The sequence below is a fragment of the Hyposmocoma kahamanoa genome, unplaced genomic scaffold, assembly GCF_003589595.1.
Source record: "Hyposmocoma kahamanoa isolate Upper Pololo Valley unplaced genomic scaffold, ASM358959v1 97859, whole genome shotgun sequence".
Classification (NCBI taxonomy): Eukaryota; Metazoa; Arthropoda; class Insecta; order Lepidoptera; family Cosmopterigidae; genus Hyposmocoma; species Hyposmocoma kahamanoa.
In genome coordinates, this window is record NW_020655445.1 from 139,210 (window position 1) to 163,973 (window position 24,764).

Sequence of the window (24,764 nt, forward strand, 5' to 3'; positions counted from 1 at the left end):
ATCAATTGTAAATTCACATACTTGCTCGTAAACAGTGTCATGACATGCAGACAACGACAGTAATGTTCTAAACGATGCCCACGGGATTTTTCATTACATTATCGTTTATGGATTTTTTACGTCAAGATTAAACAGAAAGTTTTTATGCTCGAAAAATCTAAACGCATATTTCGCATAAACGTGAAATATAAAAACAAAACTGAACACTTGCAATTTTACTGTAGTAGATTGTACAACAAGCGCATAAAACTAAAACTAAAAAGTATACTTAAGTCGAGGGTAAAATGGGTTTTATGAACGAGTTATAACCCTCTGCTTTTCACTTCGATTGCGAGGAAATTAAACAGCAATATTACAAATAAACGATTATTTAATTAAAACTGAATGTAAAATTACAACAATTAGACATATTTAATGTGATGGTTTTTTTAATTTTATGCACTAGAGCATAAAATCCAATTTTATGTAGCCTACACCCAGCATAAATACGAACTTTAAGAGCATGTGAAGTGAAAAATTTATTTTGTTTGTGAATTCAATTCAGCAGTAGTTTTAGAGTTTGGAAATTATTTATTTTATATCTGATACATTGTGGCTGCATGCGTCTATGCCTTTTATAACATTTTAGTTCAAGTTGTATTATCTATGGAAGAATAGCTGGCAATCTGTTTTAAAAAAAAGTCCGCCATTTGCAAAATATGTAAATATTGTGTTGTGAAGCGATATTTATTCATACAAGAAATAAATTATCGTAGTGTCTATTTGCAAATTTGATTAAAAACAGGTATGTAACATGGTAGATAAAAATTACAAACTTGAGTCATTAAACCCCTCAGCCTTCGGCTTCGGGCTTCTAATACACTGTCGTTGGTAATTCCTTATTTACCGCCCTTTATAATATACTGTTTTTATACTACTGTTAAAAAGTGTTTTTTTTTGTCAATTGTGATTTCTACCTTCATTTCCAGGTGGTAACGCTCTGGTACAGACCACCCGAGGTGCTTCTCGGCGTGTCGTACAACACAGCTGTTGATGTGTGGTCATGTGGGTGTGTAATGGCTGAATTGCACACACGGTCTCCCCTCATGCCTGGTTCTTCGGATTCCGACCAGCTGCATTGCATATTCAGGTAAGGGCTGCCCCATTGTACGTTATTTTAGTTTTTGGGGTTTTTCAATAGATGTCCCTATTTAATACTATTTAATATATTTAATACAATTTTAATTTTTTTTTTAAATTGATATTCAATTATTTTTATGTGCAATGACTCCACTAGTTTGTTATAATTATTAATACAAAGATCGAACACTCAGAAAAAATTCCTTCGATCCGGTCGGATTCAAACCGACGTCTTCTAGCATACAGTGCCAGACGCTATACCAACTAAGCCACGGAACGAACCAGCGGACCACACGAATTTTTCTATTTGCTTGCGTCGTATCTTTGTATTTGGTTTTTCAACGACATTTTAGCCGTAGCGCCATCTATGAGAAATCTATGATATTTCGTCACCCAGTTAGATACCTTTACAGCTACCAGCCCCGACTAGAGATGCCGCTATTCATTGTATTTTTTTGTGTGTTAATGATTATAACAAACTAGTGGAGTAATTCACATAAAAACAATTGAATATCAATTCAATGAAAGCACATAAACAAATTCGTGAGGTCCGCTGGTTCGTTCCGTGGCTCAGTCTTGGTCGCCCTAGGCCCCCGGCCATGTAGTCAGTACCAATCGCTCCATTCTCGGCACTCATATGCCTACTGGTAGACAAAAGTGATTTAGGAAGATTATTGTTACACGATGCGGCGCAGTGCGACCAGCCATAATGTGCGTGGGCCTTTAGATTATTTAGGTCCTTTGAGTTACTTCTTGTTATCCTCAGTGAATTTTTTGTCACGGTTGGCCGCCCTAGGCCCGGGCCTAGGGTGGCCTTATGGCAAATCCGCCACTGCTTAAAATATTTAAATATACTTTAATAATATAAATTCATAGTGTTCCAATCATAAACGCCAACTCAAATATTGATGCCGAGTTTCGGCAGCAATGTTTGAACAACTAAACAAAAAATTAAATTACAAATTTTTGTGTTGTTTGTCACTATACCCTGTCTAACCATTTATTTAACTTTTGACACATGCATGCCTCCGAAGTTTTGTAATTATTGCATACAACCATGGACACAAAAATGCAGTACTTCCTGGACTCATTTATTTTTTAATTTTAGTGAACCAACAGATTATGTAACGAAGATTATCCAAGCTGATAAATTTTGGTACATGTCTAATAAATTATAATGAAATTAAATAAATTATAAATAATTATAATAAATTCTTATTATTTATTATAATGAATCGTCGGATTCTTCTCTATATGAACGGGAATCATCACTTGAATCCTTAGTAACATTAATTAATTCTTGAGTACACAAATTGTCCAACGCAACGTCACGATTTTAATCGGACAATATCTTATGTTTAAGCTTTACAGCATTATAAATGAAAGGGGGTTATTTGTACTGTAAACTTGTAATAAAGACTTAATAAAAATATAGAATATCACTTATGTAAAGGTTGTATATGAAAATGCGCACGCGTCCGTACGCGCCGCTCTGGCCAGAAGCAGTGCCTGCGCCGGGGCTTCCTCGCCCCGCGCCCTCCTTCATACCGCGCCCGCGGGCCGGTGTTACGGCGTAAACACTTCTTTTTTGAAACCGCAAATATTCACGATTAAAACTTCTAAATAAGTAAATAAAATCGATTGTTCTTCACTTCACTTTTTATTTTTATGGCTCCATCATTATGAGAAATGATGATTTTGCCAATGTCACGGTTGAAAGAAAAAAAACAAAAAAAAAAAAATACGCTGAGCTCTAATAGGACAATAACCGGTGTTGATGAGTTGGTCCACGGGGGTACTCAGTTGAGAATCTAAAACAAAAGATAACACAAACATATAACATGTATTTATAAATATATGTTATTTAAGTGGATAAATTTACATAGAGTAACAATATGGGGGAGAACACTAAAGTTAAGAGGTTATTTATGTTAATGGGGCGGGGGAATTTTGGAGGAAGTAAGTTTTTTTTTTTTTTTTTTTTTTTTTTAGTTTATTCATAACAAAAAGATAAATATTAACATTATTCTTTTCACTAGGTAAGAAACCTTATGGTTTAACGGCCATAAAGTGGAACAGCAATATTAAGGCAATTGAAAAAAAATGTGTTTCAAGGGACCGTCTTCTAGACCGCACTCGCACAGAGAGTGATCTCGGACTCTGATTTTACGCAAAAATACAGGGGTGCAAACATGGCCTAAGCGCAAACGTATAATGGTGGAAGTGATGTTTTTAGGCAAATCGCGACGTTTAAAAAACCAGGGTGTAGTGGGTAGATTTGGTTGGAGGTTACCATAGTGTCTACTAACAGTTTGTCGTGATTCCTGCCATAGGTCCGACCAAGAGGCTAGCGTTTGGGGTTTGGTCATGGCGAGCAGGTCTCTGGGAAAGCACTTTGGATATCTGCATACGCCAATTCTTGTCGCATCCTTTGCAAAGGCGTCTACTGCTTTGTTGCCACTGATCCCACTGTGACCGGGAATCCAGGCCAGAGTTACCTCAATTCCCGCACAGTGACGTCAGTACAGAGGTTCCTTACTTTGGAGGGTGATAGAGAAATTGTCTTTGAAATGAAACGGTAATATAATAAAATAATGTCTTGGAGGCAGCTTAGTGAGTCTGAGAAAACCAAACATTTATTAATTTTATGGGAGTCAATATATAAAATGGCTTCAAATATTGCGATAGCCTCTTCAGAAAAGACCGAATTCAGATAGGGGGATTTAAACTTGGGAAACCAAACCGCGGCTCCCAAGTTGCCATGTTCGTGTAATTTTGAAGCGTCGGTAAAAACAGTAGTCCAGTTATGCCATTATCTCTCAACTATATCGTTGAAGACTTGGTTTGCTCCAGGGGCATCTTTCGTGATGCCAAAACTAAGATAGACTGTTGGGCGGAACGTTAAAAATTTAAAATCAGTTTCAAACAACGGGTTCATATAATTTTGGGAAATAGGGAAGGGGAGATTGGAAATTTTGTTAAAACTGTTGATAAGAAGGGGAGGTTTCTTGTGTGACCAATAATTGGAGGAAGGGATAATCTCCGATAAGGATTGCAATACGGGAATCAAAGGGTGAGAAGAAAATTGAAAGATCTTGAAAAGGAATCTAATAGCAAGGAATTGTCTACGTAGATGTAGATGGGGCTCCAGACATTCGACTTGAAGAGCGCTTGTTGGTGAGGATTTCACGGCACCTGTGATTATTCTCAGGCATCTTGCCTGGATTCTGTCCATCTTAGCCAAGGCTATCTTGTTGCATGGTTCCAGAAGGAAGCCGCCATAATCAAAATGACTTCTGATGATTGCGTTGTACAGGAGCTTTTGGTTATACGGATGTGATCCCCAACGAACACCAGAAAGTGCACGTAGGACATTTATGCTTTTTTCAGCTTTTTGACAAACATAGTTGAGGTGATGGATGCCAGATAATTTTGAGTCCAAAATAATACCTAAAAATTTTACTTTTTCCCTCAGTTCTATGTTTTCCCCATTAACGTGTATTTCAGTTTCAGGAAGGCGTCTCTTGCGGGAAAAAACGACAGCTGTGCTTTTGGAAGCTGAAAGCGAGAGGCCGTGATCGGAAAGCCAAGAGTCTAGGTAAAAAAGGGCAGAGTTGAGGCATCTTTCAGTATCTGAAAAAGATTTGGAACAAGAGTACAGGGCGATATCGTCTGCATATTGCAAGATTTTGCAGAAGCAATCGACTGAAGTGTCGAGGTCAGACGTGTACAAGCTGTAAAGGAGAGGGCTAAGAACGGAACCTTAAGGCAAGCCATTCCAGATCATACGGGAGGGGGTTGTGGAACCGTTAACACGGACTGCGATTGAGCGGTCGATAAACATGTTGCAGATGACATTGATCATCTTCACAGAAATACTCAGATTGAGCATCTTCTGCCTGAGTAGTGGAAGATTCACGTTATCATAAGCGGATGTTATGTCTAAGAACACACCTATGACGTGTTTTCCCTCGGAGAGGGCTAGTCGAACATCTGATGTAAAAATGCTTAGGCTGTCCATAGTGCCCATGCCTTTTCGGAAGCCAAACTGGCTTCTGGATAACAATCCCTTGCTCTCCACCATCCATTCCAGACGGTTTTTTATTAGGTGTTCCATGATTTTAGCTAAAACAGATGATAGGGCGATAGATCGAAACGAGTTTAAATTAGATGGATCTTTCCAAGGTTTTAAGACTGGAATGATAATTTGGGTTTTCCATGATATAGGGACTATGCCAGATTAAAAAATTGTGTTTATGATATTCAAAAAGAAAATTTTCGTGGGTCTAGAGGACCTGGTAATAAACGAATAGGGAATGCCGTCCGCACCCGGCGCCGAATCCCTTAAATGGTCCAAAGCACAGCTTAGTTCTTCAAAAGAGAAGGGGTCATTCGTACTGTCAGAAGTTGACAAGGAGGGGTTTATGGCGGCAGGTGCTTCTGAAGGAACAAAAGAGGGGATAATTTTGTAATAAAATGTCGGGTCGTTAGACGAGATATTGTTAGGATCAGTCTGAGATCTGCGAAAGGATTTTATTCTCTTCCAGACTATAGACGGGTGGGTGCGGGATTCCAGAGATTCGCAGAATGCACGCCATCCCTGAAATTTGTTTTTGCTCAAATCTCGTGTGAGCGGAAATCTTTTAGAAAGTTAAATAATTCTCAAAGGATAAGTCACATGCGAATTCAAGTTCTGCCCGATTTCGTTCCTTGACTGACGAAGAACATTCCGAATCCCACCACGGCGGGACGAGAGGAAATTTTGCTATTTGCAGAGTTTTTCAAAGGGATAGTTTCATCTGCGGCTGACAGCAAACATGAGAAGAACTCTGAATATATAGACAAAACGGTTGAAGGGGGTTACTTGAACTGGTTGCATGTTTACAATTTTGCTGTTCAGGACCAAGGAGTAAATGTCCCAGTCCGCCTGCCTAAGCCTGTATTTAAGTAAGGGAGGGGGTCTGTTGTGAGGCTAGGTGGGGAGTCTTCTACTGAAATTAATATAGGTAGGTGATCGCTTCCAAAGGAATTTATCAGAACAAGCCAGGAGGTAGAAGGGGCTAAACTAGGAGAGACTAAGGTTAAGTCAGGGGCGCTGGCATCATTAACTATACATAAATTTGTGCTGTCCAGAAGATCGAGAAAAGCAGAGGATAAAGAGTCGCAAATGTGAGATCCCCACAGCGAGTGGCGTATATTGAAATCTCCTAAAACAATTAGGGGGGAAGGGAGGGATGAACGGATCACGGATAGTTCTGTGATGAGCTCAAGGCTAAGATGGGGAATGTAGACAGAGACAAATGATTTGTCTTGCGCTCTAATAGCGACAACATGGAGGCCTGTGGAGTGCGTGGGGATGGAGAGTTGTGTATATATGATGTTCCTTTTCACTAGTAGGGCGCATCCAGCCCACCTATCACTCCTGTCAGCCCGAAGGCACGCATGGCCAGGAACTCTGAAGAGGGCTCCCGGTTTTAACCATGTCTCGGAAATACCAAAAACTCCCGTAGTTTTTTTTTTATTTGATATTTATTTATCAGAAAAATAAGCTCGTGTTTTTTATTTTTTATATTACCGGCGTTCCATTGTAGAATTGATGTCATTGTTGGATAAAAGAGATTGTAATAATTTTGAGATCATACTTTGAATAATTTCAAGGCCATTGTACGGTAAGATGTCATTAAATTTGGAAAGTACATTTATTATTAAATTACTTATAATATCGGACAGGTTGTCATTTGGACTAGTAGAACAAGGGTTATTAATATTTGAAGGGTCGCTAAGGAGAGAACACCCATTAGGTCGCAAGGATTTTGGTGTAGATGTTATGAGGCTATGTGAGTATCTATCACATCCTTGGGTTTGTTCTTGTCTGCGGCGGCTTTCTGTAAAAGTTGTCTTAAGATGTGGAAGGAATCTGGGACTGTGGGCGGACAGGGGTACAGGGAGGAGAACTAACTGTTTGGGGGGAGCGGGGAGAGGGGAGAGTGCGGGTGCTGGGTTGGAGATGCCAATGTCAGCATATGATTTCCGGACATAACTGAATCGTCTGGAAGCTTCTAGGTAACCAATATTGTCTTCAGCCATCACTTTTTTGATTTTTTTGAGCTTTTGACGGCCATGCTCAGGGCACCTTGAATCTGTAGCTTTATGGGAGGCAGAACAGAGAAGGCAAGACACAGCATCATCTGGAACGGTGCAGGAGGAGCCATCGTGATTCTGGGCGCATCTGGAGCAACGCGGATGAGAACAGCATTGTTCACGAACATGTCCAAAGCGGCAGCACTTGTGACATTGAATTATGGGTAGAGCATATAGGTCCACTGGGAGAGACATTAAAACAAAAGACTTTCTCCGGGAGGATCTGTCCCAAAAAATTCAATACCACCGTGGCAGATGGCTCCCAAGTGGCTTGTCCTTCAATTATACGCTTTTTATTTAGCCTCCTAGCCTTTATAACTTTAACCTCTGGGGGGCATTTGATGGAGTGAACCAATTCCTCGAGGGACCATTCCAAGGGGATCTGGCGAACAACACCATTGCGGTGAGGTGGAAGCGGGGGATTACAGCAGAAAGTTTTTGATTATTAAGGAGTGGACTCTCAATAAAGTTGTTTGCATCCTGTGGTGTTTGGAAGTAAATTGATACTTTGGCCATTGCTTTTTATTTCTAAAATTCCCGAGACTTTGCTATTGTAGATTGTTTGGGCGATTTTTAAAGCACGCATTGAATTTCTGGTAGCAGAGGAGTCACTTTCTGTGCGAGAAACATGGACCAGAAAGTGTCCAGCATCGTTGTTTGAGTATTTGAAGTCAGAGTTACTTTCGTATCCCTCCAGGGTATACGTATGTTGTACTGACGCAGACGGCGGGAGTCTTGTCTTTTTAGCGGAGCTATCAATGTCCGCGCAAGCAGGGCTTGCTCCTTTGACCACTGATGTTGATGTCCATTGAGCTAACGGACGGGGATACAGATAGAGAACGAGGCCCCCTATCAGGTGGCTCCGCCTCGTCTCTGGGATCACAGAACATAAGGAAACTTAAAACTTAAACTTAAAAAGCGAAATTCAGTCCGCACGCGTGTGTTAACCTTCACACCTTTCAACTGTGACCAAATCGATTGTTATAAAAACCCGAATCGGCATTAAGACATCAGTAATTGATTAGAATTCGTGCTGTCAAAAGTTTACTTAACTTTGGTTAACTTACTTAACTTATGGTTAGAGTATAACAAATGGGCTCATCCGAAGAACAGAGTCCGATGTCCATTATATAGCGAAAAGAGAATGAGTACGTTACGAGAACAATTTCGTTATTCAAACTAAGGCATGTGTAAAGGTGTTTTGATAATTTATATATCTTGTTTCATTTCGTTATTAAAATCGACTAGTCCAAGCATAGAAATAAACGGAGAAAAGTTAGACCTTGTTAATAAAGCAGTCTTCTTGGGAGTGACCTTAGATAGTAAACTTCAGTGGTTTCCACATATATCGTCCCTGGCCAGCAGATTAAGCTCCGCTGCATACGCAGTCCGCAGAATACGTGAGCTTACCGATGTTAGTACTGCTAGACTAGTTTACTTTAGTTACTTCCATAGTATAATGTCCTACGGGATTCTCATGTGGGGTAAAGCGGCAGATATTCAAACCATATTTGTATTGCAAAAACGAGCGATTCGTTCTGTGTACCGTCTAGGCTCTCGGGTATCTCTCAGAGAAAAGTTTAAGGAGACTGGTATCATGACTGTAGCATCGCAGTACATTTACTCAAATATTTTATATGCCCGTAAAAATATACATAATTTCAATAAGAAAGAAGATATCCATAATATTAACCTTAGAGCTAAGTCCAAACTCATGGTACCACGATTTCGTTTAACCAAGGTAAACAACTCTTTTATGGGGAACTGTATACGTTTTTACAATAAGATTCCGGAGCATATATTAAGTTTATCATTTCCTAAGTTTAAGAACTACATTAAAAATATTTTGATCGAAAAATCATATTACAAAATTGAAGACTACGTGTTAGATAAAGATGTATGGAAAGACGACATGCCTCCAGAATCCACACAAATTTGATTCAAAATGTATTCCATAGCATTTAAGTTTATTTGAAAAGAGCAATCCCTAGAGTTTCTTGCTCGTTCTTCTCAGGGAGGTCAGCGTAGTGAACGAGCAGTACCTTAAATGTGACGTTTTCAAGTGTAAATTTATTTTACCTATGGAATAAATAATCTTTGACTTTGACTTTGACTTTCGGAAATATAAAATCAAACAACGGTCGGTTTGACATCCACAGCGAAGAAGAACGAACGAAATGTACTATGTCCTGAGAACAAGTAGTCTTGCACATAGGTCTTTGTTCTACGGATGACGGGTGTCTTTAATAGAGTCCGTCCATAATTCTTTATTTGCCGCTCGTAATACACAAAGTACTATACTGCCCTGCTCAGCCGAAACGAGCTATCTCTGAGATACGCCCTTTTAGTTTTTATACCATACAATAGCTATAATAATTTCGCATCTAATGGTATAATAGACATAGCTCTATCTAACATAAAACATTTAAAAAACCACTAAGAAGTATTTTTATATCTCAATTTTTGAAACCTTTTTTTATAACCAAAATAGCTATATCTCACGAAATATTGGTTCAATTTATGGATAATTTAGGTATGTCAATAAATCTATTAGTCAAAAATACGTTTAATAAGTTTGAACATATTCAAAAAGATTTATTTTTGAAGGTGCGAAAATACAATTATTGCAAAAAGTCGGTTTTCTCAGAACTTATTCCGATTGAGGTAGGTATTGAGGCAGTATAACGGTCTTTATACCTCGTTGCAGACTGATCGGGCGTCCGCCGCGTCAGGAATGGCCTTCCAGCGTGTGTGTCCTGCCAGACAGCTTCCCCGACTACCCGCCCCAGGACCTGGCCGATCTGTTACCCAGGATACATCATCATGCGCTTGATCTCATTAAGGTATCGTATCCTTAAGTAAACTAAGTGATTTAAGTGAAACTAAAAAACATGACCCACCCGCCACTTAAAAGATTATTTGCCATTCTACAAGTACATTGTTGAAAATGTTTTATTAAAAACCCGAAAACTAAACGAAGACCTCACTCAAAGGGCTTGTATTCAAGCCAAAAATCCTAATAAATAAGAAACAGTTCCTGGGAAGTTGACACTTCTTGTTTCTTCAACGACGCGACGAAGGAAAAAATGGTTTCCCTCCATTCCACCTGCTTTTATAGGCTCCGTCGTATCTGTGATTCATCTCGTTTAACCACAACAAGTCAAAGCCACTACTCTTAGAACAATACCAAAAGTACAAAAACCTGCCATTTTCACTCCTTCGACATACAACTGGGATGATTTAAGATTAGCAGACTTGGGGCCTTGATGGAGTGATGTGTTGCGACAGGCACCGGGCGCACATTGAGAGAAGTCTATGTCCAGCAGTGGACTGCGATAGGGTGATAATATGATGACATTTGGGTTCATGTAATTGTCAAATAAACGTAATTTTAATTGGCGTAATTCTTACTTTCAGCGCATGCTGGTGTTCGATCCTGCAAAAAGACTGACTGCCTTAGATTGCCTCGACCATCCCTATTTCACAGAAGAACCACTTACGTAGACCTCCATGTACAAACCAACCATAAAGGGTGAAATGAAATAATTATTTCTAATAACCCAAAACCTCTAAACAACGCATTCCTGTTGGTAAATATTTTTTATATGATTTTTTAATTTATAAAAAAACAAATAACCTCGCAGGACTATATTACTAACATCATAAACAATAACTTTTGGTCCATGATATTTTATAAAACATAATAAGTTTAAGTAAATTTGTATTGAATTGATATTCAATTATTTTTTGGGAAATTACTCCACTAGTTTGTTATAATTAATAATACAAAGATAGAACACCTAGAAAAAAATCCTTCCAACCGACGTCTTCTAGCAAACCGTGCCAGACATTATACCAACTAAGCTACAGAACGAACCAGGGGACCTCATGAATATTTCCATGTGCTTGTTTTTCGGATTATTGTTTTTGGTTTTCAACGATTTTTAAGCCGTAGCGCCATCTATGAGAAATCTATGAAAGTATTTCGTCACCCAGTTAGTAACTTCACAGCTACCAGCCCTGGCTAGAGATGTCGCTATTAATTTAATTAAATTTGTATTGTATTGATATTCAATTATTTTTAGTGAAATTACTCCACTAGTTTGTTATGATTATTAACACAAAGATCGAGTTTTTTCTAGGTGTGCGATCTTTGTATTTCTTTGTATTGTATTTCTTTGCAGATCTTTATTCGAAATGAAATGTCAATAGCAAACAATTTTGACAATTTCACACGTTACTTGATATCGAGCGATATGATAGTTACGGCCGATTCTAGTTTGTCTATAAATTAAAACTAAAAACTACGGTTGTGTGACATGCGTGAGAAAAGTTTTTGTTTGCCGCCATTTCGCCAGTCGCAACATGCAATTCTTGAACACATCACAGAGAGCTTATAACATGTGTGTAGACAAAGCAGTGTATGTAACTGTCCATAATTAGGCATTAAAACACTGGTGTGATGGTTTTTCTCGTATTTTAATGCTTTTCATTATGTAACAAGTCACATAAATTACTATTTTAGAAGGCAACTCCACACAATGACTCTGATTTTTATAAAGATCGATTCAAGTGCATGCGATCTAACGATATTTTAATCGATTTATTTCAATGTGATTTTCAAGCAAAAAACAAAACAAACTCAAATTACTACAAATATTTCGTTGTTAATAGTTTCTGCCCTCAATTTCGGGCGTGGTGCTTGCCGATCTGTGCTAACATAGAAAAGGGAATGCTACGATGGTATGGTCATGAAGGTTAGAAGCCTGTTAGGACCCAACAAACTTCGAAGGGAAAAGTGCTAAACGCCCAATGTACATGTACTAAACGCTTCAAGCGCAAGCGAGTATGCCCCTGTTTTATATGGAATACATATTTTTCTAGATGCCATAAGGTCATGTAGCACTAGTTTTGAATGTGATATTTTTACATCGAGTATATAACCAGAAATATAGACGAAATGTCATTTAATTTGCTTGAAAACTATTCTGCCAAATCATTACGGTGACAACTGCGCTCCGATTGGCTAGCCCGAGTTCGAAACAATTGAAAATTGCAAAATTACATATTTAATATTTAATTACTCATGAAATGTGATTCCGTTTGTTTTGTCATGTTTTGCTGTTTTTCCCACACCACCGAATTGAACAGCACGGCATTGTTAGAGATTTTATCTTTATTACAATAAATACAGAATATTTTTGGAATATACGGAGACGTACACACAGGTCAGTTGTTGGCGCTGTCTATATTTCAGTGCAAACGAGAGTTGATATTTATAAGTGATGTATCACTAATTTGTTACCAGGAATATATGGCCCTTATTTCGTCTCCATTTCTGGTTACATACTCGATGTATTTTCATAATAATATTTATGAACTCTTTGATATGCACTGGGCATTAGGAGGTTAAATTGACGACGCTCTATAAGAACATGGGGAGAGGTAGACCCCGACATAGCCCAATCAAATTCTGGATAGCTTTAAAAAAATATATATATTGTTATTACTATTCGAACAAACTTTTATTCTACGGCTTTTGGGAATTCATCAAATTTTTCTTCTTATACAAATCAAACAAAAGATGCAGGTTTGTAAAAAAAAATGTGAATTTATGAAATTCGTAGAAAAAAAGGTTCAAGAATACTGACTTTAGAGGTTTGGGGTTATTAGATGATTAAGGTTATTAGAAATAACACACTGTTAATCGAAGTTACGCTTACGAGTGATTTTACCGAGTAACTCGGGTTAATATAACCCTGTTAATGAAAAAAACTACCACTAAATGTCGTTAGGGTCAACACGCATTACTCTGTATCATGCAGTTCGAATTTGTGCACAAAGTTGTTAGGCGCCTATATGGCGAAACGGCCGTTGACGGCCAAGCCAGCAGCGTATAAATAAAACAAAAAACCCCATTACCGCCCTAGGGCCGTATGATAAAAATACCACCTGGTTTACGTTTACAGTTTACCACTACTGCTTACGAGCAACTTGTGATGAAAATTAAATGTAACGAAAATTAAGAAGCTATTAAATTTTAACTTATTACTAGTTATTACTTAAGGTAGGTTATTACTTGGTGTACACTCCGCATATTAGCTTGGTGCAGCAAGCGACCAGCTAGCTAGCTGCAGGTGAAGACAGATCAGCAATGCTGAGTCTTTAATTTTCGGTGTCTAAAAAAAGTCCTCCGTACCACGGAATGTAAAAAGATCCAAAATCGATCCCATTACTTATTTAGTGCCAATCGATCCTATTACTAATTTCAAATTTTAATATGTTACTAGTTATTACTTAAGGTAGGTTATTATGGTGTACACTCCGCATGGTGCAACAAGCGAACAGCTCGCTAGCTACAGGTGAAGACTGAAAACCAGCAATGTTTTTTTAATAATTGTGTTCCTTGAGTTTTGTGGAGAAATAAATACATTTTTATTTTAAAAATATAACCCACCGACCGACTGATAAAGGGTCGAAACACAATAATGCGATGCGAATTCGCAAAGTAGAAAACTGCAACGCGAATTGCTGCGATGCAATTTCGTGTAGCAAGGCTCCACCACGTTTCGGGTAACCATTCCTTCAAAAATCACCAACCGTACTGAACGTGTTTTTCAAACTAGGTACCGACATGGTCAAAGTCAAAGTCAAAGATTATTTATTCCATAGGTAAAATAAATTTACACTTGAAATCGTCACATTTAAGCTACTGCTCGTTCACTACGCTGACCTCCCTGAGAAGAACGAGCAAGAAACTCTAGGGATTGCTCTTTTCAAATAAACTTAAATGCTATGGAGTACACTTTGAATCAAATTTGTGTAGATTCTGGAGCCGTGTCGTCTTTCCATACATCTTTATCTAACACGTAGTCTTCAATTTTGTAATATAATTTTTCGATCAAAATATTTTTAATGTAGTTTTTAAACTTAGGAAATGATAAACTTAATATATGCTCCGGAATCTTATTGTAAAAACGTATACAGTTCCCCATAAAAGAGTTGTTTACCTTGGTTAAACGAAATCGTGGTACCATGAGTTTGGATTTAGTTCTAAGGTTAATATTATTGGATGTATCGTAAAAAGAGTTGCACTGCTGTTATTGATAAGAATGTATAGAAAAAAAAACAAAAAGAAGATTAACATCGCAGGAATGCGCGATGAAGAGCAATTCGAGCATGCATCCTGCGCGATGCAACGTCGTATCGCAGTTTTGTGTTTTGACCCCAGTGACGTAACAAGTTACCGAGATCCGAGCATGCTGTAGAACTTCGAATGAATGTGTGTTGACCTTTACTATATAGAACACCGATTAGGTAAGATTTAGTTTAGTAGTTAGTATGTAGATTTATAATGAGTACATTTTTGTATTAAGCACATTGTTTCATCATTATATTTCATAATTGGACGTAGTTAGCAAAAAGGAACCAATCCACAAAATTACCAAAAAATGAGTTATATCTACCAAACGGTTGCTAAAGTCTAACCTCTTGGATCAACAAAAAAAATCCAACATATAAACATAAATAAATATCTCTGAAGTTACATGACATTATAACTTTTGAAATTAAGACAAGATTGTGTAAACCTTTTAAACTTCAAACTGCTATATCTCTAAATTAACTGGATGTGCATTTGTTTAAGTACGTCCAATTAAGTATATCTTTTTTTTTTAAATGTTGATCTGTATTGTATTAAGCCTTTTTTTTTATAATGTTTTGATTAATTAATTATATTTGATAATTTTGTAAATATCACGTTAATTATAGTTTTATAATTGAAATTTTTGTCTCGATTTTTTTTTGTACAAAATGTTCCTGTCAATGCATCGTAACCAAATTAAACTGTTTCTGTAGGTGAATTGTATTTTTATTTACAACTATCTTGGAATAGACCCCAATGCCATTCTCATATAAATATTCCCTTTTTAGCATTGACTTACAAATAAGTGGACGACGGGTCTAATACAAAAACCACGAAAAAAATGTCCCAAGTCAACCTATTTAAACGTAGTGACATGTAAAGGAATGTGAAAAAGCTAAAACGTTGAATTTAAATTGTAATGTCATAGCAGTACTGTCTAATTTTGCTTGCTTCGCTGTCAGTCGAACAAACGAAGACTAAAGCGTGAATGACGCTCTGTATACGATTTTAACGCCCTATAAGTTCGGACACTTTTTAGCACGGACCCGACGTCCATATAATTTTAAGTCAATGCTTTTTAGGCTCCGTTTTCATATTGCCGGAATGCATTGGAAGTTAATCTATTTGTACATATAATGAAATTTGTACAAATTGTGTAACGTATAAACTAAGATACGATAGGGTAGCTGCTGGAATTCCCGATTTGCTGAAATCTCCACACTACAGATCGTAACTCTGAAAAAGGTCAAAATTCCGCCTTGTGTCTAGGTGGCACTGATCAATATCCTAGAAGTAGTTTATATTGTGTAAATCACGATGGATAACAATTATTTCCTCTTTAATAATGAAATATAAAGAGGTCAGTTTTTTGTAATAATCAGATATTGATAACGAACTAAAATTATTTTATTGCACAAATGTGCGTGTCAATAGATTGCATTGTTACAAACTGTAAGTTAACGCTTCCTAATATGGATAGATGGCGCTAATCCTAAACAAAATAATAGCCGGCACTATCAATAAAATCTGTGCAATGGGCGCTATGTAGTTGGTTTGCTTTTTCAATTTGTTTGAAAACTATTCTGCCATATCATTACGGTGACAACTGCGCTCCGATTGGCCAGCCCGAATTCGGAATTTAACGGGTGTCGTCAATTGTTTCACTTCAAATCGACCAGTTTAACTTGACCTTTGCTATAATGGGCGAAAATTACCTATATTTAATTATCGATGAATAGTGATTCCGTTTGTTTTGTAATTAGATGTTTTGCTGTTTTGTCCACACCACCGAATGGAACAGCCCCCTATAGTTAGAGATATTATCTTTATTACAATAAATACAGAATATTTTTGGAATATACGGTGACGTAAACACAGGTCAGTTGTCGGCGCTGTACTATTTTAACTTTCTAATTTGTGATTTCAGCGCCAACGAGAGTTGATATTTAAAAGCGATATCAGTACCGGATTTTGACTGATAAGTTGCCAGGGATGGGTGGCCCTTGAGAGTTGGATTATTTCATCTGTATTTCTGGTTATATACTCGATAGTTGAGCCCAACTCCCTCCTATGCAAACATGTTGCGGAATTCTGAGGAACTAATTTGTTCCACTGACAACATGAAAACTTTTATACTAGCGCCGCTGTGCTGTGTCAGAGTTCAAAATTAGTGCTTCTTCATTAGTTTGCCTTATGTACACTAGATGGCGCTTAAAAGAATCGGGCGAGTTGAAATGGCAAATACGAGTGGACAAAGAGAAGAGGTGTATTATTACTTAATCTATACTTATCAATAAGACTCCTTTCAAAAACCCTTTAAAGGGTTTATGCGAAGGGAGAATAAATCGCTTTTGTTACAATTTTACAAACCAAAGTAATATTTTTTTGCATTTCCTAACATTAATTAACATATCTACATGGAGCTGCAAAGGTATCTTATTTAGAATGTCAGACAATACGTACTCCGTGGTCCTCATACCGTATACGTTACGTACCTACGTTAAAATGTTCCTGAGATCGTACGCCGTCTTATTTTACTAAATAATTTGTTATTCCTAGTGATAAATTTTCACCGACTTCAAAGTTCAAAGTTGTGTGTTAGTTAAGCAGTTACTCCGATACATTGTGAACCAATTTTGATGATTCTTTTTTTGTAAAAAAGGGGGTATAGTTGGCGAAATATTTCTTTCCGTCTATTGATTTCAATAAAACTTTGCAATTAAATGTAATAACACAGACTCTGTTAAAATAAAAATATAAATGAAGAGACCTGGGAAAGAATGATCTGAGTCACATAAAATACGTTTTGAGTTAACAGCCAACCATTTCAGTAAACGCCGAGTGTATTTAGCCTGAATCAAAAAAAGTTTCAAAGTTCTGAATATTTAGGTTTTACTTTTAGTCTTAGAATAATAACGCATAGAAACCTAGTCCGCACACGCTAAGTCAGGCAAATTGAAGCGCGCCAAAAGGGCCTACACGAGCGGGCGGGCCTTCAGCTCAAGGTCAACTTGCACCGCGAATAGCTCAAGAATTTTAGCTAAAAAAGACGAAATGCGCGGTAAATGAGTGTAAAAATACGTCAGACAAACATAAAATAGATACTAACATCACATTCCACAAAGAAGTAACGCGTTTCAACTTGTATTTTTATATAAATATTCACTAAAACCGAAAATTAACCTACTACTAAAACTAGCCTACATGAATTTGATTTTTGCCTCACTTGTGACAGTTCGTTTGATATGAAACTATCATTCTATGCGTTATTATTCTAAGCTTTTAGTCATAAAAAACCTTGCGACTAAATGGTAAAAATGATTTATAAATGTTTTTTTTACTTTGAATGGATTACATAACGTATTAATAACATTTATGTCAGTATTGACTTCATTTTGGATAGCAGTTCTCAAAATAAATAACTCTTTTTTACTTACCTAAAATTCTCCTCAAATGACTTAGATCATTATAACCCCGGAGTCTTCAATTATTTAAAAAAATTCGTAATCCATACGTCTTATACACAAATAAAGAATAGAAACAAAATATTTGTTTGTCATCTGACAACTGACTTGGCCCATCGGTTTGCTATGGGCGCTGGATAAAGAAACCCTGGGTTCGTTTTCCCGGCAAGATCAATTTGGGAAATAAACTTAGTCGATTCTGTGTGTTCTAGATAGTGAAGTCCGTTTCTCTGGTACTCATGGTACAGGGCTCATAGAAATGGGAAGTTCAATGGGTTGATGGTTTTTTTTTAATAATATCATGTGATGGAACGAATGTCGTGCGCCTGATGGCAAGCTACACGCCTGTTGTTGTTGCAGTGCCACTCAGAGGTTTCAATTGCAAAGATCACCCTGATACATAAGTTGACAAGTCCCATGTGCCTGTTTCACCAGCACCGTTTGTTTGTTTTCACAGTTTGTTTAGTGCCTACTGTCAGGTACTACTTCATGTACTTTCATGCCAAACTAGTAGACCGTACTAAACATGTACTCTTAGGATACTCGATCAGCAACGTGGATGTTAAAGATAACCTATTTCCTAGGATTGATAATATGGATAGAGCAAAACATATGTATGTTTGTAGACAGCTGCAATTGCTCCGTGTGGACGCTTTGATTAATACACATACACATTCAAGCTTTTATAACAATTATACTTATATAGAATTGGTGCTACATTTTGGAACAATTCGGCCAACTTCTGTTGTCCCGATTTTTTCGTCCCATACAATGAAATGATCCATACATAAAACGAGTCAAGCAGCACAAAAAAATTTAGATCAATTTTATTCGTTTTTATGGACAACACACGGTTTACCAAAAAATTGACAAGGCCTAAATTGTTTTGACAAAAAAAGACTTAATGGTTCCTAAGTCAGTGTTCTTGTATCTTCCATGGTTTCGGATTTCCCCATACTGTCCCATTTAAAATAATAAATAAATAACGCACACACTCAACATAGCCCCGCACTAGGGAAACCCTGTGTCGCGGGTGCCATGGACACGCACATAGACAACCACAAATTACCTACACCCAAACTCACGAGAGAAATAATTGTAGGCCATACAACTATTTCTCCCGGCCCAGGAATCGAACCTGGGACCTCTGCGTGGCAGTCCGGCATGATAACCGTTCGGTCAGAGGCAGTTAAAAAAAAAAAGCACGTGCGCCCTGTGGATCAATCAAAAGCAGCGGACTCTCGGCGCGCTGCGGACAGTACAACAATGCCTTTAGGGTGTTGCTGGGGCTGCCCCGCTTCTGAAGCGCGTCAGGCATGTTTGCGCAGGCTAATATAGATGATTTTAATGCCATCTTGCGAAAGAAAACGGCCTCGCCGCTCTGCAGTCTACGGGGTAGTTCCAATCCCATCCTAAGGGTAATATCAGGGCGACATGATTCCCCGATCATAGCACATTGTGTAGACAGATCTTGCACACAAAAATAGTGACTAAGTAAGTAGTAATAGTAATGCAATGGATTTCCCTATGACAGGTAATTTTTAAAATTTTAATTTGTTCATGTTAATTATTATTATTTTAAATTTTTACTTTTGACTAAATTGTTATTATTATATCAGTGAATTTTATATTATGTATTTTGAATATTTTTACATCACGATTTTGAAAATTTTAATGTCCACTTTATATACAATACACCGTAAATTCACCATACATTCAATTGTTACTAATATAGTATAAGGTTGCTTCCTTACAAACTATGGACCTATGGTGTCTGAAAATAAAAGATTTTTATTTATTTTATTTATTAAATAAGTACCATGTATTTTAATTTTTTTTGTATCGCGGTTGCCATGGACACATAGACAAATTACAACCAAACTCACGAGAGAAATAAATATAGGCTATACATAAATTTCTCCCGGCCCGGGTATCGATCCTGGGGTCTATGTGTGGCAGTCCAGCATGGTAACCATTTAATCATGGAGGCAGTATTTTTCATGCTTTGTGTGTTTTTTTTTATTTTTTTTATGGTGTGTTGTCCCTTTGATTAAAAGTTTCGATTCTGTGCTCAAATGTTTTTCTCTTACTACACTTTTTTATTATAATATTATCAAATTAAAAGCGAATACCGACATCGAACGATATTCAAACATAAAAATTGAAATCTTACGAAAGTAGACCGCGCGGTGAAAAACTGAATATTAAATAAAGCGTGAAAGAATGGTGACATCACTAGTTGAGAAAGTGGAAAACTGCGTTGATGTTGTAATTAACCATCTTGATACTTTTCATATTGCAATATAGATAGATAGGTAAAACATAAAATTTTTTTGTCCTGCATCGTGCACACGACAATATAATACAGTAAATGGATTAAAAGATTCTTGACCTTCTCATTTTTTCCCCTATTTACAATATTTATTATTATTATTTTAAAATAAACTTTTTAATATTTCTGCCCTTTTTTTATTACGACCCAGTAGTTTTTTTCTTGCTTTTCTGAAACTTTTTTATTTATGATAATATGTGATGGAACTGGTGGTACGCTACACCCCTGTCCATAACAGTTACAGTGCCACTCAGAGCTTCAAATTGCGAAGATGTGAGAGGGACTGTCACTGCGCCCTTCACCCTGAGACATAAGTTGACATGTCCTATGTGCCTGTAATTTCACCAGGAAGGTTAAGGCCCTTTAAAAACGAAACGCAGTAATATGCTCACAATACTAACTGGCGGCAGAAATAGGTACGTTTATAAAACTGGTCTCGACAAGTGCACTGTCTTGTGTCGGGTTTTTTTAAATTATAATTCAAGATTTTTATTTTATTGAAGTCGTTAAAAACAATAACTCTAAAATTGAAAACAATAACTTTCCATTGATCATCTGTTATTGCGAAAGGGCATTTATATAGCTATATCCTTAGAATAATAACGCATAGAAACCTAGTCCGCACACGCTAAGTGAGGCAAATTGAAGCGCGCCCAATGGGCCTACACGAGCGGGCGGGCCTTCAGTGCTCAAGGTCAACTTGCACCGCGAACAGGTCAAGAAATTTAGCTAAAAATGACGAAATGTGCGGTAAATGAGTGTAAAAATACGTCAGACAAACATAAAATAGATACTAACATCACATTCCACAAGGAAGTAACGCGTTTCAACTTGTATTTTTATATAAATATTCACTAAAACCGAAAATGAACCTACTATTAAAACTAGCCTACATGAATTTGATTTTTGCCTCACTTGTGACAGTTCGTTTGATATGAAACTGTCATTCTATGCGTTATTATTCTAAGGCTATCACTTAAAAAAGGGTTTATTACCAATCAGCCGGCAGAATACAAAATAATGTTCTTTTTCCAATAAATGGTTTACTTTAGTAAAATATTAAAACATATAACAAACAAGGGAAGTATTTTAAAATAATATTATCGTACTTCAAAGTGAAAACAAAAACATGCTTTTTGCCATTTGACAATTTATTTCTAAGACCGTTACGCGCCATCTAGTTTTCTTAATGTGAACTACTGAAAAAAATTGAATTTTCATTGTTTAAAACTTGTCGTGTTAGAATTATGACGTAACTTAAAGAAAAAAACATTAGCACATCGATAACAAGAATGACTTAATCGTATTTTGAATGATTTACAGAAAAAATGTGTTCAATAAATTATTAGCTAAATAATTTCAACGGTGGAATTTGTTGGAATACGAAAAATGTAGACACTTGTAACTTGTGTATACTGCTATATTTTTTTTAAATATCATACTGTGTCTGGCCTCACATTTTTGTCATAACTGCGTGAAAAGTACTATACGCGGCTTTCGAAAGAGACCATTCACCGTTAATCGTTCTATCTTTTTTCATTTTAAATCAATATTAGTAAAGAATCGACACCTCAAATGGCTTTGCTTGATTCTGCATAACAGTGAGAACGTTGAAACTTTGGAAAAAATATGTAGTAAAATTTTAAATACACACTGATTATTACCAAACGGTGTGAAAACACGATTCATAAAAATTTTTACGATAAAAAAAACAGAAAAGACCTCGAAATTTTACAAGAAAACCGCTATATTCACTAGGACTATTTCACATATACTACAACTGAAGGTGAGTGTTTACACGCATAAATTAAGTTAAAATTAGTTGATAACGTTTATCGAAGAAGCTTAAAAACTATTCAACGTTTTTGACTTGTGATTTCCAAATATATCGCACCCGTCATGGAAGAATGGCGTAAGGGAAGTTACGTCAAAAACGTTTATTGTACCGTTAGATACAGAAAAATATAACCCACATCCTCTCCAATTCTTGTAATTCTATCGGCTAATTTTGTAGATAGAATTACGAGAATTGGAGAGGGTGTGGGTTATATGTTTCTGCATCCAATGGAGCAATAAACATGTTTGATAGTGAAACAGTACATTTACTCAAATATTTTGTATGCCCGTAAAAATATACATAATTTCGTTAAGAAAGAAGATATCCATAATAGCAACCTTAGAACTAAGTCCAACCTCATGGACATGAACTAAGTCCAACGTTTTCGTTTAATTAAGGTAAACTATTATTTTATGGGGTGTTTTAATTGAAAAGTCATATTACAAAATTGTAGACTACGTGTTAGATAAAGATGTATGGATAGACAACGTGAGTATAATTTCCACACAAATATGATTCAAATTGTATTCTAAAGCATTTAAGTCTATTTCAAAAGAGCAATCCCTAGAGTTTCTTGCTTGTTCTTCTCAGGGAGGTCATCGTAGTGAACGAGCAGTAGCTTAAAAAATGACGTTGTTAAGTGTAAAAATTTTACCTATGGAATAAATGATTATTTGATTTTAACTTTGTCATAACTCCACTTATGCCATTATTCCATGAGGGGTGCGATATGCAATTCATTTAGTACAGATCTTAAGCCTAAATTACAATAAATATACCTAATAACCTATGACCTCTCTTCGTCATTTTCAGTAACCTCTGCTTCTACTTTTTTATTGTCATTATTTTCCACTTCTTTTTCGATCTCTTGGGGATTGTTGATATTGTGAAAGTTGAATATTTTCTCAAAATTTATTGTGTTTTGATTGTAAATTGTATGTTCTGGTGTATCGCCCCAGCTTACGGGCGTAACTCTGCTGTTTTCACGACTTTCTTCAATTTTCTCTGGGATATTTATTTCCGCTGTCACTACCTCTGGGATCGGGTTTAATACATTTTCCGATTGCACACTGGGCGTCTGCATTTCTGGGTTCGACATGCCTTCCAACGACGCGCATCTATTTAGAAAATTCATCATCCTCTCTTTATATAATTCTGAGCTAGTTTCTGTATTTCTAGCCTTGTTGCTTTGATTTTTAAGATAAAAACCATTATCGCTTTGCGCTAAAAATATCCTCTTTATCTTCGTACTCGGGTAGTGCTGTATCAAGTCCGGTTTTGGCGGTAATAATTTGCCATTTCTTGGTAATTTCTTTGTGTTATTCCCTTTTATTGTTGTTACGACACTAATGCAGTTACCGCGCCTCTCGTTATCATCCTCTTTGTAATTATTTCTCATGCCCTTGTATGCTATTTTTACACTCAAAATGGACCATAAAAATTCCAAGAAGGAGGCTATAAATATGTTTATACTTAACACTCTCTTAGTAAATAAGTGTGAATTATCACCACTTTCAAAAGGCGTAGTTTTAATTATCATATGTGAATCATTTCTTTCGATCACATCACTATGTTTCACTACAAAGTAATCGTTCGATGGTATTTTCTCCTTATAACTCTCAGAAATGTCCACCTCGTTCGTAAAAAACCAGACAAAAATCATAACGCAGGAAATTAACGAGAATATCGTCGAAAATATTGACATTATAAACAACCAAGTTATGTTTCTATCGATATACCATCGAACCGAAGCCATTATTGAAGCTATACCCGCCGCTAAAGCGAAGATAGTAAGCAAACTCGGTGCTAAAACTAGTATATAATTGCTGTCTCTCTTTTCTTTACTTGCAACATGTTCGTCCGTGTTGTTTGTATCTACTTCGTTGAATAAACCTGTTAAGTTTCTGTCAAATTCTTCAATGTTTAAGTCAAAAATGACGTCACTTCTGTTTATTAATGTATTTTCTGTGTCATCTAAATTTATTCGCTTTATATCTGAGTTAGGATTGACTAACGCCAAACAGGCTAGAAGAAATGACGTCGCCGCTAGAGCTATGTGAACCCACGCCAATCCAGACACTGTTGACGCGGAATATCTTCTCTCCGAAGGATATAAATTCCTTGTATCAGGTTTTGTTTTCACTTTAATAGTATAAACATCCTCCATTTTGCGATATTTACTACACAGGTTACACACAAATCAAATCATTGTCCTTGAAATTTCACGTTGGACCATCAGTATAAACATAAAATTACGTATTTGCACTTACACCAGTTTCATGTTACATCAGTTCATATTTTAAAAACAATATTCGGTCTTTAACGGTGTTCGCTTTGAAAACAAAAGAGTATTTGAATATGGAATGTCAACCGACACGTTCACTGCGCATGCCAGTTGCGCTTAGACTGAAGTTGTTTGTGATTGGTTGAACAAGTTTGAAGGCGTATTCTGAATGATTGTAACGGTATTGCTACGACATGAAAATGGTACACGTTTCGTCATTGTAAGGTAGCAGGTAAAAATATTTTAAGAACAGTCCCACATTGTCTGCTTAGTTTTGATTATAGTGTGAGTCAAGTCCTGGACCCCAAACCAGTCCGTTTACCCTCCAGATGCAGCCTTATTGTTGGCTCGCTTACCTCTCGTTGTGCTTACAGTTTTTTACTTTACAGTTATTCTTAAAAAGTGGCAATTTTAAGCCAGCGATTGTATATCGACGTGAGAGT

General features: G+C 36.7%; 2 protein-coding genes across 2 annotated transcripts in view; one reads left to right on the forward strand and one right to left on the reverse strand.

Moving 5' to 3' along the window:
* LOC113238723 (cell division control protein 2 homolog B-like) overlaps positions 1-10,911 on the forward strand; it is a 13,720-nt gene extending 2,809 nt beyond the window's left edge. The window contains exons 3-5 of the mRNA XM_026475562.1: positions 969-1,129; positions 9,968-10,103; positions 10,678-10,911. Coding sequence (XP_026331347.1) covers positions 969-1,129; positions 9,968-10,103; positions 10,678-10,764 — 384 coding nt within the window. The 3' untranslated portion in view covers positions 10,765-10,911. The remainder of the gene's footprint in view (positions 1-968; positions 1,130-9,967; positions 10,104-10,677) is intronic.
* A 10,974-nt stretch (positions 10,912-21,885) lies between these two features.
* Positions 21,886-24,456, reverse strand: LOC113238722. Its single transcript, XM_026475561.1, has 2 exons — positions 22,818-24,456; positions 21,886-22,090 (listed from the first exon to the last, which is right to left on the reverse strand). The coding sequence occupies exon 1, from the start codon at positions 24,202-24,204 to the stop codon at positions 22,825-22,827; it is 1,380 nt and encodes a 459-aa protein (XP_026331346.1). The 5' UTR covers positions 24,205-24,456; the 3' UTR covers positions 21,886-22,090; positions 22,818-22,824.
* Between the last annotated feature and the right edge of the window lie 308 nt (positions 24,457-24,764).

Excerpts from the sequence above, each read along its gene's own strand:
- LOC113238722 (XM_026475561.1), bottom strand. The coding sequence starts at position 24,204 with ATGGAGGATGTTTATACTATTAAAGTGAAAACAAAACCTGATACAAGG.